General features: G+C 43.0%; 1 protein-coding gene across 8 annotated transcripts in view; it reads left to right on the top strand.

Moving 5' to 3' along the window:
* The window catches only part of gatad2ab (GATA zinc finger domain containing 2Ab), a 122137-nt gene extending 112768 nt beyond the window's left edge, over nt 1-9369 (top strand). For all 8 annotated transcript variants that reach the window (XM_078556108.1, XM_078556105.1, XM_078556104.1 and 5 more), the window contains 4 exons: nt 692-894; nt 1481-1567; nt 2779-2962; nt 4581-9369. In XM_078556108.1, coding sequence (XP_078412234.1) covers nt 692-894; nt 1481-1567; nt 2779-2962; nt 4581-4714 — 608 coding nt within the window. In that variant the 3' untranslated portion in view covers nt 4715-9369. The remainder of the gene's footprint in view (nt 1-691; nt 895-1480; nt 1568-2778; nt 2963-4580) is intronic.
* The last annotated feature ends 7546 nt before the right edge of the window (nt 9370-16915 follow it).

The raw sequence follows: 16915 nt of genomic DNA, 5'->3' as shown, positions 1-16915 counted from the left end.
TTCAGCCCGGCAGAGATCAGGTAACTCCAGATAGACTGGGGGTTCTACCAATGCCACATGATCCATTTAGCCAAGTTCATCCTGTAGATACCATTAAGTTTATCCTGACCTGCCTGTTGGCTGATACTTGCCTCCCAGCCAACACCTAGAAACAGATTATCTGGTCATTAGCACATTGCTGTTTGTGGGAGCTTGCTGTGTGGAAATTGGTAGCCACATCTTCCTACATGACAACAGTAACTACATTTAAAAATCTATAGAAATGCAAGTCCTCCTTTCCAGTCTGTACAGCTCAGTTACATAGTGGGTAATTTATTTCTCAGCTGAACCATCAACACCAACAACAACTTGCATTTATATAGCATCTTTAACTTAGTAAAGCATCCCAAGGCACTTCAGTGATGTGAGTCCAGCATTTGGTGCAAGTTAGGGTACATAGGCTTAACACGCCGCGCCTCCCCCCCCCCCAACCCCGGAGCCATGACTGCTCAAGGTACAGGTGTGGATGGGAGGGTGGGACAGTCCTTGCTGGACCACATTCTCAGTGTTTCACAACTGTTGCAGAGCAAGTTTTTACTATAATTGTCATGTTAAGCAAACGGATGAAAACTCTTGAGGGGGGAGTGCGTGTGGGGAAACCAAGTGGGTTCACCTTGTGTTCCGATTGTGATGTGTTTTCCTGCTATCTCAGGTAAAGGTTCAGCACAGGGACTGACCCAAGAGCCATATGCCTGTTCTCAATGTAAAACCGATTTCACCTGTCGCTGGAGGCAAGGAAAAACTGGGACTATCATGTGCGAGCAGTGCGTGACATCCAACCAGAAAAAGGCATTGAAAGCTGAACATACCAATCGTCTGAAAGCAGCATTTGTGAAGGCCCTTCAGCAAGAACAGGTGAGCAGGCAAGAAGCTACAAACTTACCCACCAGTACTTTACCCCAGTGTTATACAGTGACAGACCTATCCCCACCAGTACTGTACCCCAGTGTTCACAGTGACAGACCTGTCCCCACCAGTACTGTACCCCAGTGTTATACAGTGAGATATGTGTCCCAGTGTTATACAGTGACAGACCTGTACCACACATTGTACTGCAACCACAGAATTGAGATAAGCAATACATTTTAATGCATTTAAGCAATACATTTTAATCATCTTCCATGTACGTGTTGTCATGTACCACCTGTATTAAATGCGTGACTATTATTTTGGGAGGATTAAGTTTTTATTGTCTACTTTGAGGGGGAAGAGAATTCAACTTGCCAATAGATAGAGGTTCCCAGCACAATTATCTCTTCCTGACAGAGCAGTGAGATGTCGTCTTCAACAGCAATGTAAACAGATTAGGTTGTCAGAGGGGGGAGCTGGGCGAGAGTGGGGGGCTTGTGGCCAAAGCCTCCACTGCAGGCATTTACCTTTCTCCTCGATGCATGTGTATGAAGGAGATACTGGCATAGAAAAAACACTGTTCATTTTGCAGGAGATTGAACAACGGATACTGCAACAGACATCATCTACTGTACAGAGCAAGCAGGACCCTGCAGTACAACATCACACGTTGAAACAGGTATGGAAGACAAATAATTCACAAAATGAACCTTTAAAATAGAAAGCACTGAATTGCAAAGCTGTCTCCGTGATTAATTATGACTGTTCCAATGCTGACTTCTCCCAGCATTCTGTTTGTAATCACAGCAGATGGAGCATTTTCATGTGGTCTGAAACTTGAGCACATCATGGGTGAGATGAATGTGTTAGCTTGCTGCAGAATTAACAAGTGACCCTTTCTCTCTCGAGATCCACATTGGAAAGATGTACTGGATGCCCACCCAACTCCTCTGGTTGCTGTGCAAGATGGAAAAACGCCATGCATTATATTTCAGGCTGCAGCAGAAATCCAAGTTTATTGCAAAATGCAATTTACACAGAAGCTAAATCCAATCAGAAGTGATGTAATATTTAATTTTCATCGGAATGTTGAATAGATTTCTGAGCTCAAAATAACTGAAGTTTTCAATATTTGTGGAATCCCTTCTGTAATAATCCTAATAGCCAGTTGGTGAAGGAAGAAATCAGCCAGTATTTACTTGGAATAGATTTATTCACAGAGTAAAACATGACAGGTATATACTTCCTCACACGACCCAGACTCTGAGAGTCTCTATGTGCTCAAGTAACCATCCAATCAATCCCCTCCACCTGTATACTCTTAACAATTGACATGATTAATACCGTCTCAATTCCATAATTCAGATTTGGGTGACCATGCTGTTCCACCTCACAGCTGTGATGAGCTAAGTGGTCGAAAAAATAACCTAAAGATATAGTGACAGGCTGCATTAAAATATACCTGATGTAGGCAACTTCTTTTGTCATCTTATACCAGAAAACACTGTCCTCTCTTGAGCTGATCTGAAATAAACCCTGTTTGCATATCTTAAAAATGCAATCCACCTGAACATTGAGACTTGACAGTAATTGGAATTTTACTTGGATAAGCTATTGTTGGAAGTGCGTAATTGTGATGTTGGTGCAGTGAATGGAGTGTTCTCTTCAAAGGTTAGGACTAATGCAGAGTAGGGAGAGATTTATTTTGCATCTAACCCTTCTCGTACTTGACCTGTGAGTTTTTTAATGTCTACCTTCTGTGCTCAGAGTGTGAAAGCCCTTAAGCCCCAAAGTTCATTATCTTTTGAGTACAGAATCTGAGTCAAGTAAATAGACAATAATTAAATCCTGCATTTTTGTAAATAACTATGATGAATTTATTTTATCCAGAGCTCTGGCCAGCTGTCTCGAGGGCCACAGTCGATTACAGCCAACCCACGAGGAGTGCTGCACACGTTTAGCCAATCGTCTCAGCTGCAGAATGCGGCTCTAGTCAGTAGGCAGAGTAAGCATACTGAGAGAGCCGGGAGCAAAGGCAACGCCACCACCTGGAGGAAACAGATCACCAACACAGGTAGATCAACAAGACTCTCCATTTATTAGTTCTGTGTCTCGCTCTCTGCCCCCATGCATTCGTTCTCAGCCTGTGCCTATCCTCCCTGGCAATCGAACAAACTTCTGTTTTGTGTCAAACTGAATACACAGCGGACGACATGAGCTTATCCTGACTTCAATGAGATCTTTAGAGTATTCAGTACAACAACCTGCGTTGATTATTGCATTTTGCATAGTAAAATGTTGCAAGGAGCTTCACAAGAACGTTATCAAAATTTGCCACAACAGCTCAATCAAAGAAAAGAGCCTTAAAAGGAGGAGAGTGAGACAGCGATGTTTGGGGAATGAAGGTGCAGTTGCCAGTGGTTTGGGGGAGGGAAGTGAAGGGTTGACGAGGCCAGAAATTGGAGAAGCACAGAGTTCTCAGGGTGGAGGAGGTAACAGAGTGGAGTGGGTATGGAGGGATTGGAACACAAAATTAAATGAAGTTAACATTGACATGAAAAGGACAGCTGAAAATGTTTTGATATCAGTGAAATCATAGTTTTGGCCATGCGCAGCAAAACATAGTCAATTGAGCAGAATGACACACTTTGCCAAAACTGAAGAAACAAAATCAGCACTCTTCTGAAATGTATCCACTTGCTTGAGTTGAATTCCATGTCACATTAGCTTGTGTATTTCTTGTTGCCATCCCTGTAATTTTCTCTCTGTCTTCCCCTTCCCTGTGTCTCATGTTCACCTTTTGACTTTCTATTTGATCAAAATATGTAGATTTTGTTCCTTAACTAGCTTAGTTTCTCATATTTGGGGTGCAATCTTGCATGTTCTTGATGGTCATTTTGGTGATATTTGTTTTTAACGTATGTATGGTATTGAGGATGTGTATCCAAGCTGTGTTGTTTTGTGGGCTCCACAAAGCGAACAATTTTCCTTCCCTCTAGCTCCGTAGAAGCCAGACTTTGCACATTTCATACATCCCCAGCTTGAACCTTAAACCTTGTTACTGGTGGGGGTTTGCTCGCAGGAAACAGTGCAGTACTACAGACCTTAGAAAGGCTTGTATGCTGTGCAAACCCAGAGTGAAACCTTGCTGGATGTTGTCAAGAGCAGTTAAATGGCATCCTTTCTTGCAATGCCATCTTGTGTTACCCAATTTAGATTAAAATGACACTTAGTCTGCATTCCCAGAAAGTTGCTTTATAGGCCCTCTAATCTGTAGCCCAGTGTTTGTTTCCATGGGTATTCTCTTACCCACCTGCCATATAAGTTGGGTCCAAGAAATGACGCAGCAAGTATTATTGTGTCATAGCTGTATTATTCAGTTTAAATGATCCAAATTGGTGCAGGCAGCTGCTTCCTAACTTTACTCGGATACCTCAGGCGATATGCTTTGAGCACAAGCCAGTGTGGAGATTGAATACTATAAAGGCATCCATAAGGGGTAAAGAATTTGTAACAGTCAAAACTGTTAGTCAGTGGGGGATAAGAATGAGAGGAGAAAAGAATTGAAAACTCAGGCCAATGTGCCAACTTCCATTCAGACATAAATAATTTGGAATCTGCTCATCAGATTCTGTGAGGATGCTGTCTTTTTGGTGCGGTGACTAACTTCTGCCGCTTCTCTCCATTTCCAGGGGTTACCATGGCATACGTTAGCCCGAATCTATCGGTGCACAAGACAACTTCAGCCGTGGATCGTCAGCGCGAGTACCTGCTGGACATGATCCCCTCACGATCCATCAGCCAATCGGCCACCACATGGAAATAAATCGGGGTGGGGGTAGGGGGGGAGGGAAATAGCTCCGAGAGACAGCTGCCATCACCTTGCACCCCTCTAACTGCTAACATGCAGTCCAACAGTCAGAGGTGTGGAGCCCACGTCAACCCAGCAACCCGGCGATTTTCCTGTAGCCCTATCGGATGAATTCTGGATTTCTTTGCCCTTTGGACACTTCTTACACAATGTATAAGGAAAAAGTACAACATGTGACTATTAGAAATGGGTATTCATTTTGTCAGATTATAATGAAAGCTGTATGGGGAAATGAGAATTTTTTTTTTTACTTGCTCTTCGTGTGAGTGTGAGCGTGTGTGTGTGTGTGTGTGCGCGTGCGTGCGTGCGTGTGTGTATGAGAGCGCATGTCTGTGTGTGTGAGCACGAGCTTGTGTGTGTTTGTGTTCTGTTTCTCACCTTCATAGTATAAAGGACACCACCATAAGTCTCAAGTTCTACAATAGCTGTATAGTTTTTTTGGGGTTTTTTTTCTTTCTCACACATCATGACCGCAAACACAACCTTGTGTCAATCAACGTGAGGGGTAAAATTGAGAACAGGGCTACTGAGCCGGTTATAGTCGGACATTTTGGAGTGTTCCGTTTTTGGGAACAGACTTGATTTTTCAAGCAGACTGAGCAGTGTTGAAGGACCACCAAGTAGCTCAGCCTATGCTGTCCAAACTATGAGGACCCTGTCTTCTCCCATGATATGGATAATATATTCTTTGTAACTCCCACTCTTGCACCTTGAAGCATGCTTGCTTAATCGCTTTTAAGCAAACCATGTGATTTCTTTAGGATTTCATCCACCTAACCCCCACTCCCCCAACCTGCTGTCCACCTGTACTCACTTAACTACATAACCTTAGTTTTAAATGGGGGAGGGGGGTGTCACCTTTTTCACAATAAGAATTCATTTTTGAGGATAGAAATAGGTGGTTATGCCCGATATTACATTATGTGCAATGAGGCTGGGGATTTCCAGTGTGTCAGTTTCCTTGCTGCCCAGAGCCCACTTTCTACCAGCAGAAGTGGCCCAGTGATTCCTTCCTCCCATTCATGGTTGCCACTCTCCAAAAACCCCACACACACCAATGAACATCACTTAGTTTACAGGCAACACATTTAACACTGTAGGAATAGATGGGTAACCTGAGACGCAGGTTGTTTTCTATTGTTTTGGGTGAGGAGGTTATTTCAACAAGGGTTTTGAGATTTTTGAGAGTTCGATGTGAAGTTAGCTGGTGAGCAGGCTGTCCTGAATATCCATTCTGGTCAAGGACATGATATGAGCACAGACATTGTTCCACTTTGCGCAAGACATTTCAGAAGGGTGAATAATCTCTTCATTTTTATTTAATGCTCCTCTACCCTCATTCTACCCTCCATTCCCCGCCCCCCACAATTGTGGCTCTGCTGCTATTTGGGAACCTCCACATTGGAGTGCTTGGGCTTGTTACCCTATTGTGTCCAAGGCAGATCTAGTTTCTATGTTTCCAATGCTAGATTTTTAAAGGGGCCTGGATCTCAGTCTGCGTTCCAAACTCATTGTGGGGGGAGGTGAAGATTTTCTTCTTAAGACTCATGTGCACTGAGTCTAGCTAGAGCAGGAGGCTCTTGCTGCATATGTGATCCCAGGCCATTTAGGTCAGTTGCCCTTATCTGAATGCTAAAACGCTCTAACCAATGTTAAGCCATGTGTTTACTTTTGGGCAGTGACGGACTAGCAGTGGTGGGTCAAGGCTATTTCGTCAAGGCGGAAGTTGCAAAGGCAAAGCTGGGGGAGGAAGAAGTGGAGTGGGGGTGGCAGACATAATAAAGAACGCCCATAACGTTCAAGTGTGGCCAACTACCTCTGCACTCCATTCCAAGCTCCGAGAAACTGGAATTGAAGCTGTCGTTTTAACTCTGTTTGTTTCTCCTTCCAGTGTGAATAATTTCTTATGACGTTTAGGGAAATTTTTTATTTTCCCCTTCCTTTTTGATATCTGATTAGTCATTAGGAAGCCATTAAATAGATTTTGCCGGTTGTCTCTGTTTTTTTGCTTTAAATCTTAGGGGTTTTTTTTTGGATGTGATTGGTTAGCTGGAATAAGAAATTTAATTCCACCAAAGTTAGATTAATATTGTGGAGTGCATTTGGACCACTGCAGAGATCAAAGTGTAATTTTCAGAGACCCCAGCATTTGCAAATGATCAGAGCCTGGCTCAACCCTCATGGAAATGAGTCAAAATGAGCATGTTTGTGATTTTATAAACCTGCGTGCAGGGACGTGTGGTAGTTTATGCACAATTCAGCTTCAAAACCCAACCAAGTGCTCCTAGGGTCAAATAAGGAACAGCAGAGACTTAGTAAGTACACCAATGCACTGCAGAGCTGAGCACCATAGAACAGGTTTCAGGTTTAATCCCAGTTTGATCTCAGCAGATAGGGGCACCAGGAAATTGCTACCCTTTGCCTCTGTGCTCCTTAAGCTAGGAAACATCTGCCAAGGTTCATGCTGCTGGTGGCCATCCAGTGACTCCTATTGGGAAGTCCAGTTGCGTATGTGGAGGTTAAGATTGATCACGACTGTTTGACGCAGCCTCTAGACCCTCCTGGCCCCCCCACACACACACACACCCCAAACCACAATAACGGTGATCGAAAACCCTCCCCTTCAGCCAATTCATGCATGAAGAGCGACCACTTGGATGAGGTTCCAGAGGACTGCCCGGTTTCTGTGGAATCGGGTCACAATGAGACCTGAGAGGGTAGAGGAATGAGGCCTTCACATATTAGTCACTGCTCCAGATTGCCTCCTGTATACTACTTGTGTATGACTACCAGAACAATTTTGTCCCCTCATTGCAAAACAAAATGCACACCTTCCTGGATATATTGTACCAGTGTCTTTCATTATATTGTATTTTTTTTGTTTGGAGTGGTGAGGTGGCGGGGTGGGGGGGGGGTTGCTGCGGGGTGGTGAGACTGGGAAGTTTGTCCGTTTTGTAACATATTGGGCGGAGCTGGATAATTAGAAGTTCTCTTGGAGACTCGGGTTCCCTGTTGCAATGTACATAACTGAAGTTTTTTTTTGTTGTAGAAGTTTGAGTTTATTGCGATCTTTAATTGGATCTTTACGCGGTATGGCATTCAAGATTCAGGGTGGATTGTAGACTTGCAGTGGGTGCAGAAAATGGCCCGACTGTAATCCACTCAGAGATTGGGTTAAACCGTGTGATGGTATTTTTTTTTGATTGTCCCTGACTCACTCCCTCTTCTGTTCTCACTGCCCAGCATGCTTTCTTGGGAGAGTTGGGCTCTGCTGACTGTGCCCACTGCTCATTAAGCCAGAAGGAGACGTACTTCTATCCTTAAGAATGTGTTGGTTCGCTTATCATTTCTCCTCTCGCTCCCCTAACTGTTTACATATTGAAGTTGGTTGCATCAGCTGATACAAATACTACAAGTTTTGGAGAGCCATATCCAATGTGTTAAGTTAATGTAATGCATTATAAATGATAAACTGTGTGCCCTGTACTTTTTGCTCTCTAACGGGGTGTAATCCCTTAAACCTGGGATTGGGAACTCGAGAACCGGAGTATTCTTCAAGATGGGGTGGGTTAATAACTTCAACTTGTTATCCACCATCCCATCTTGGGACTCTCTCTCCTTCCTGCTCCTCTTCCACCCTCCCCCACCCCCGCCCCAAACCCACCTCTCAAAGTAAGGAATGGAGATGCAGACGCAAGGGATCCAACCTCTGAAACCAGGATTCAACCTGAACCCCACCTGGTGTGAAGTCTCGTGCCTGCTGGCATGTGTGTTAGTTTGGGGGGCACTCTCGATTAATGCAGTTCCTAGTGGACATGGGCCTACACGCACACATAGTATAATATATTTGGACCATGACTGGACTTTTTAAATCTGGTCAGGCGAGGGCCATCACCTTTTTTTTGGTTTTGTGGCAGGGCGGGGGCAGACATAACTATGTTCGACAATTGTTTTATACTTTGAAGGAAATGTAGTCTACAGGAGATCGTTGTGCCTCATTTGGACGATAGTAACAAATTGATACCAAATAAAGTGCCCAACTTCACTGCGACAGCGAGAGTTTGGGTTGCAGGATAATCGGAAAGCTACGACTCCCATCTTCCTCTTCGGACCCCATTCCTACTCTCTTCTCTTCCCCTTCCTTCCCCAAAATTGATGGTTGGGGGAAAGAAGAGGAATGAAGAAAGAGCAACCGACAGGTATTTTTCTAGAATGAATGCAAACACCCCAGAAACCTCAAGCACACATTGTCTGTAAGCAGAAACCGTTTTCACGTGGGAGAGCGGCCGTGTACGTGGAAATAACTGCAGTTTTAACAGAAAAGTCGCGCTGTGCAAAAGAACTTTTATCTCCACTTTGCATTGTCAGCAAATTTATATTCCAGGTGACTGAAGTCACGAGTCGATGCAGACGTGTCGGTTATCTTCTGGACCTTCTATTTACTGTGACTATAGCCTTTAATAGAAAGAAGTTTCAAAGAAATTGCTCGAGATGTCCATTCCCACTGAAGCCCTGTTGGGGAATTTAAATCCATGCTTGAAATGGATTATGTATATTGTATTGTGAGGGATTTTTAGCATTTGAATGACAAATAAACAGGACAAACAGCATTGTGGCACTTCTGTCTGTACTTCATGGTGTTTGTTTTACATTCTTGTTTTGTATACTTGTACTCTTGAAGTGGAGGATATTGATGATGAATAAATGAAGACTTTAATTTTTTTGATGGGATGTGGACGTCACTGGCAAGGCCAGCATTTGTTGCCCATCCCTAATTGCCTTTGAACTGAGTGGCTTACTAGGCCATTTCAGAGGGAAGCTAAGAGTCAACCACATTTCTGTCGAGTCTGGAGTCACATGTAGGTCAGACCAGGTAAGGACGGTAGATTTCCCCCTCTAAAGAACGTTAGTGAACCAGATGGATTTTTACAGCAATCGATTATACTTTCACGATTACCATTACTAAGACCAGCATTCAATTCCAGATTTTAATTGAATTTAAATTCCAACTACTGCTATGATGAGATTTGAATCCTTGTCCCCAGAGCATTAGCCTGTGTCTCTGGATGACTAGTCATTATCACTAAGCCCCCCCCCCCAAAGCTAGTGTCAAGCATGCTCAGGTAAGATATATTTTAGGGAGTAAAACTTCCCTCTACAGCCTATGCTGCTCCATCAAAGACTCCCAGAGCAGGCTCAGTCTACATTGAAACTGCCCACTCCAAGAGGTCTTAGGGAGGGTCTTAATAGGAGAAATGGGATATGGAGTGGTTTGGGGAGTAAATTCCAGAGCTTTGGGCTCAGCCAGCTGAAGGCACCCTCGCAGGATATTAGTGGGTTGTGCCGGATCAGTGGTTGGTGAGAGAAAATGGAGGCCATGAACAGATTGAAACGCTGGGTGATAATTTTAAACTTTGACTCCAGTTTGCGGGAGGGTTGGGTAACAATGTCAATCAGCAAGAACAGTGGGCAGCTTTGAATATTTGAAGATTCAGACGTACTGTACAGAGAGAGGCTTTTCTTTACATACAAATTAGGAGTAGGCCACTCAGCCCGTCGAGCCTGCTCTGCCATTTAATAAGATCATAGCTGATCTCATTTTAATCTCGACTCCACTTTCCTGCCTACACCCAATAACCTTTCATCCCTTGCTTATCAAGAATCTATCTACGCCTGCCTTAAAGATATTCAAAGGCTCTGCCTCAACCACCTTTTGAAGAAGAGAATTCCCAATCTCTCAACCCTCAGAAAATATTTTTCCTCATCTCTGACTTAAATGTGCAGCCCCTTATTTTTAAACGGTGACCCTAGTTCTAGGCTCCCACAAGAGGAAGCATTCTACATTAACCCTGTCAAGATCCCTCAGGATTTTTATATGTTTCAATCAAGTCATCTCTTACTCTTCTAAACAGTGGATACAAGCCTAATCTGTCCAGCCTTTCCTCTCAAGACAATCTGCCCGTTCCTGGTATTACTCTAGTAAACTTTCTCTGAACTGCTTCCAACACATTTACATCTTAAATAAGGAGTACACAGTATTCCAAATGTGGCCTCTCCAATGCCCTTTATAAATGAAGCATAACCTCCCTACACGTGTATTCCCCTTGCAGTATACGATAACATTCTTTTGGCTTTCCTAATTACTTGCTGCACCTGCATACTAACCTTTTGCGACTCATGCACTGGGACACCCAGACTCCTCTACATCTCATCTGCAATCTCCCACCATTTAGGTAATATGATTTTTTATTCGCCTTGCCAAAATGGACAACCTCACATTTTCCCACATAATCCATTTGCCAGAACAAAAACAAAAATACCTGGAAAAACTCAGCAGGTCTGGCAGCATCTGTGGAAGGGAGCACAGTTAATGTTTCGAGTCCGCATGACTCTCAAGTCACGCGGACTCGAAACTTTAACTGTGCTCCCTTCCACAGATGCTGCCAGACCTGCAGAGTTTTTCCAGGTATTTTTGTTTTTGTTTTCAATTTCCAGCATCCGCAGTTTTTTGCTTTTATCCAGTTGCCAGATCTTTGCCCACTCGCCTAACTATATGCTTTTGCAGCCTCCTTATGCCTTCTTCACACTTACTTTCCTACTTTTGTGTCATCAGCAAATTTAGCAACTAGACCATCTTCATGCCCAATAAATGCTATAGAGTGATCAAGAGGTCTCCTCATATTGTCTCCACTTTGTACTGAAGGGTTGCCTCATGCAGTGTGCTGCATTCTTGGCTTAATTAAAACAGTTGCCTGCTTTAATTTTAAAAGTTAAAACCTGGCACTGTTTTTCTCCTGACCGTTGGTTTTGGAGAAGTGTTCTGAAAGCTTCCCACGCCTTCACACTGTCTCTATTGATATTTTTTTTAGTATGCGCTGTTCGTTGATCGCAGCCATGGCACAGATTGCAGTCAATGTCTCTGGGCAAGGGAGTAGTTAAAAAAAAACCTGCCAGTACATGAAAAGGAAAGGTTTTTTGGGGGTGGGGGTGGGGGAGGTGGGTCTAATTGGACAGCTCTTTCAAAGAGCGGCAAAGGCGCAATTGGCTGAATGGTCTCTGAATGTAAGGTCCTGTGAATTCACACTTCTGATTGCTCTCTGGTGACCTCTCCTGGAAAATGTGTGTTTAGAAGAGTGACTTGATTGAAATATATAAGACCCTGAACGGTATTGACAAGGTGGACATGGAAATTATGTTAACGTTTCGAGTACGTATGACTCTTCATCAGAACAGTCATACGGACTCGAAACATTAACTCTGTCTTCCTCTCCACAGATGCTGTCAGACCTGTTGAGTTTTTCTAGCAATTTTTGTTTTTGTTTAATTTCCACCATCCACAGTATTTTACTTTTATATTATGGAAATTATGTTTCCTCTTGTGGGTGAGTCCAGAATTAAGGAGCACTGTTTTAAAATTAGGGGTGCCGTTTTAGGACAGATGAGAAATTTTTTCTCCAAGGGTTGTGCAACTTTGGAACTCTGCCGCCAAAGGCGGTGGAGGTGGGGTTCATTGAATATTTTTAAGGCTGAGGTCAATAAATTCTTGTTAGACAAGGGAATCAAAGGTTATCGGGGTTGGATGGGAATGTGGGATTCAAAACACAAACAAGTCAGCCATGATCTTATTGAATGGTGGAGTAGGCTCTAGGGGCCAAATGGCCTACTTCTGCTCCTACTTTTTGTTTGTTGGTAGTCACAGAGCAGTGTTCTATAGCTCTTGAGAACACTGCTTAAATCCTACATGGAAAAATTGCTTGGAATGATGTGCAACCTGTAATGGCCATTAAATAGTTCTGGAAAAGCATTTGGTGAAATATTCATCCTTTTTTTGTCCACTCTCCCATCAGGGTCTCAAAGTTCACACACACGACCAATCAACCAAGCAAGAAATAAAAACTCAAATCGAACAGAAATTAGTTGCAAGGGCTGGCTTGTCCCAGATTGAGGGTCTTTGACCATAGTCTGCAGAGTAGACAGGAGGGTTCTTCGTCCAAGGTTTATTTTCCCAACCAACGTCACTAAAAACAAATTCATGTTCTTATCAAGTTACTATTTACCTTGTGTAAATTGGCTGCCAGATTTTTTAATTCTTTTATGGAATGTGGTCTAATTGCCCTTGAGAAGATGGTGGTGGTCGTGAGCCACTGCCTTGAACTGCTGCAGTCCATCTGGTGCAGGTACACCCACAGTGCTGCTGGTCGATGCCAGGTGGTCTGTCCGGTTTCATTCCTTTTTGACTTTGGTTGGTACAAATGAGCGACTTGCTAGGCCATTTAAGAGGCAGTTTAAGATTTTCCATGGGTCTGAAGGCATATATAGGCCAAACTAGGTAAGAATGGCAGATTTCTTTCCCTAAAGGATATTAGTGAATCAGATGGGTTTTCACGACAATCTATAATTTTTCATGGCACTATTACTGAGACTAGCTTTCAATTCCAGACTGTTTAATTAATCAGCTGAATTTAAATTCCACAGCTGCTGTGGTGGGATTTGAACCAGTGACTCAAGGGCCATTAGCCTGGCCCTCTGGATTACTACACCATCTCCCCCAATTGCAACTGTGACTACATTTCAAAACAATATTTATTTAGTTGTAAATCTCTTTCCGATGTCCCAAGGTTGTGTGAAGTGCTACCTAAACATAAGACTTTGCTTTCAACAAGGAAGGAATCAGTGCCTGATTAATTGGCTGTAGCTATACATGTCACTTGTTGGACTCTCAACATATCCACGGCCACTAACCTCATCAATTCTAAACCAGATGCCGTAGGCCATTTCGAGCAATGGCTGAAGTCGATGTTTAGGCATCATTGCTGCTGCTTAACTCAATGGTATTTCAGAATTGTTCACTACTATATCCCAGTGTTACACAGTGACAGACCTGTCCCCACCAGTACCATACCCCAGTGTTACACAGTGACAGACCTGTCCCCACCAGTACCATATCCCAGTGTTACACAGTGACAGACCTGTCCCCACCAGTACCATATCCCAGTGTTATACAGTGACAGACCTGTCTCCACCTCTACTGTACCCCAATGTTATAGTGACAGACCTGTCCTCACCAGTACCATATCTCAGTGTTATACAGTGACAGACCTGTCCCCACCAGCACTGTACCCCAGTGTTATACAGTGACAGACCTGTCCCCACCAGTACCATATCTCAGTGTTATACAGTGACAGACCTGTCCCCACCAGCACTGTACCCCAATGTTATACAGTGACAGACCTGTCCCCACCAGTACTGTACCCCAGTGTTATGCAGTGATAGACCTGTACCCACCAGCACTGTACCCCAGTGTTATACAGTGACAGACCTGTCCCCACCAGCACTGTACCCCAGTGTTATGCAGTGACAGACCTGTCCCAACAAATACTATGCCAACTGTGGCTCAGTTTGTAACCTGCTTTTCAGAAGGTTGAGAGTTTACAAAAATCTAGGCTGACATTTCAGTGCAGTACTGAGGGATTGCTGCAATGCCAGGTGCTGCCTTTCAGATATCCTTGGTGTCCTGGCCAATGTTTATCCCTCAGTCTATATCACAAACAGATTATTTGGTCGTTTTCATATTGCTGATTGTGCAAGCTTTCCTTATGCCAGTTGACTGCCATGTTTTCTACATCACAACAGCAACTCCATTTCAGAAAGTGCTTTGGAATGTGATGTGAAAGGTTATACATAAACCTAAGTCTTTTATCCAAGTGTTATTGAGTGACAGACCTGTACCACCTGTACAATGCTTTAATATTTTACAATGACGGTACTGTATCCCAGTGTTATACAATGAAAGTAGCTCTACCACTTGTCCATTACTGATCTACAATGGGTCCCCGTCCGCAATGCATCAGATTCAAAATCCTCTTCTTAATAAATCATTCCATGATCTCACTCCACCCCATCTTCCCTGTCTCCCCAGCTCTAACCTCCTCTCAAATAACTGTTCCTTTGACTCTAGCTTGCTGTGAATCCCTTTGCTGTATCATTGGTTAATGAAGGTTCAGCCAACCTTGGCCTACTCTTTGGACCCCCGTCTCAAAGCCTCATAATCCCCTCCACCTTTAAATTATTCATCAAGATCTATCTTGCTGACAGTGTTTGGTCACCCCTCATCAATCCTTACCAAATCAAGCATCTGTTCTCTATGCACCTATATGTGAAGCATCAAATGATGTTTGAATACATTAAAGGAACAATCTCATTGTTGCTGTTAAAATCGTATAACATACAGTAGAGTTGTTCCAGGTTTGGATCCAACTGAGTTTGGTGAGTTGAAACTGGTGGGATACACTGGATGCAGGTCATCACTTTGTCTCTTATTATGATTTAGCAAATCAAAAAGTAGTTGTAGAGAAAGATAAAATTACATCCCTGGAAATACAGAGAAAGTGTAAGGTCAAATTAATGCCCCTGCACTTACTTCTCAGTCAGAAGATTCTAAGTTCACAAAAATTTTTGTTTTGGATTTCCAGCATCCGCAGTAGCTTTTAGCTTTTTGTTTTTATCACAAAAATCTAGATTGACTCTTCTCTGCAGTACTGAAGGACTGCTGCAGTGTCAGGTGTTACCTTTTGAATATCCTTGGTGTCCTGGCCAATATTTATCCCTCAATCTACATCACAAACAGATTGTTTGGTCATTTACATTGCGGATTGTGGGAGCTCTCTATGCCAATCGGCTGCCACGTTTCCTACTTTATAGCAGTAGCTGCAATCCAAAGAGCCTGCCTTTCTTTGGCTTCCCTGGACCTGCTGTAAACGTCCAGCATTTTCTGTACTAAATAATGGAGCTACTTGCTTGATAAAAAAGTTCTTATTCACTGCAAGAGTTAATGACAAGTCACAAAAGATCTTTGTGTTTAAATCATCAGAACTGGCTAATGGTATGAACATTGTGAGAGAAAGAAAGACTTGCATTTGTATAATGCATTTCACATCAACTGGATGTCCAAAATGCCTTACAAAGTACTACTTTTGAGTTCTAATGTAGGACATGTGGCAGCCTATTTGTACACAGTAAACTCCCACAAACAGCAATGTGACAGTGAATGGATCATCTTTCAGTGATTTTGACTGACATATTGGCCACATCAGGGCTCTTCTAAATAGTGCCATGGGATTTCCAAAAGGCATTTGATAAGGCGCCACATCAAACGTTACCACACAAAATAAGAGCTCATGATGTAGGGGGTTGGAGTAACATATTAGCATGGATAGAGGATTGGTTAGATAACAGAAAGCAGAGAGTAGGGATAAGTGGGTTATTTTCGGGTTGCCAAGCTGAAAACAGTGGAGTGCCATGGGGATCAATGCTGGGGCTTCAACTACTTACAATCTATATCAATGACTTGGATGAAGGGAACAAGTGTATTGTTGGCTATATTTGCTGATGACATAAAGATAGGTAGGAGTGTAGGTTGTGAAGAGGACATGAGTCTGCAATTGGATATGGATAGGTTAAATGATAGGCAAAATATTGGCAAATGGAGTATGACATGGGAAAATGCGAACTTGTCCACTTTGGAGGGGAGAATGGTAAAGCAGCATATTATTTAAATGGAGAGAGACTGCAGAACTTAGAACTCTGCAGTACAGCGGGATCTGGGTGTCCTGGTACATGAATCTCAAAACATAGTATGCAGGTACAGGAAGTGTTTAGGAAGGCAAATGGAATATCGTCATTTATTGCAAGGGGAATGGATTATAAAAGTTTGCTACAGTTGTACAGGGCATTGGTGAGAGCTCATCCAGACTACTGTGTACAGCTTTGATCTCCTTAAGAAAGGATATAATTGCATTCAAAACAGTTTAGAGAAGATTTACTTGACTGATTCCTGGGATGAAGGGGTTTATCCTATGAGGAAAGGTTGAACAAATTGGGTCTTTATCCATTGGAGTTTAGAAGAATGAGAGGTGATCTTATTGAAACATATAAGATCCTGAGGGGACTTGACAGGGTGGATGTTGAAAGGATGTGGGGGAAACAAGAACCAGGCACATAGTTTAAAAATAAAAGGTCTCCCATTTAAGACTGACATTAGGAGATTTCTTTTCTCTGAGAGCCGTTAGTCTGTGGAATTCTCTTCCTCAGAGAGCAGTGGAGGCTGGGTCATTGAATATTTTTAAGGCTGAGTTAGAAAGATTCTTGATTGACAAG

The sequence above is a fragment of the Cetorhinus maximus genome, chromosome 13, assembly GCF_964194155.1.
Source record: "Cetorhinus maximus chromosome 13, sCetMax3.hap1.1, whole genome shotgun sequence".
Classification (NCBI taxonomy): Eukaryota; Metazoa; Chordata; class Chondrichthyes; order Lamniformes; family Cetorhinidae; genus Cetorhinus; species Cetorhinus maximus.
This window is presented reverse-complemented; position numbering and strand designations above follow the sequence as displayed.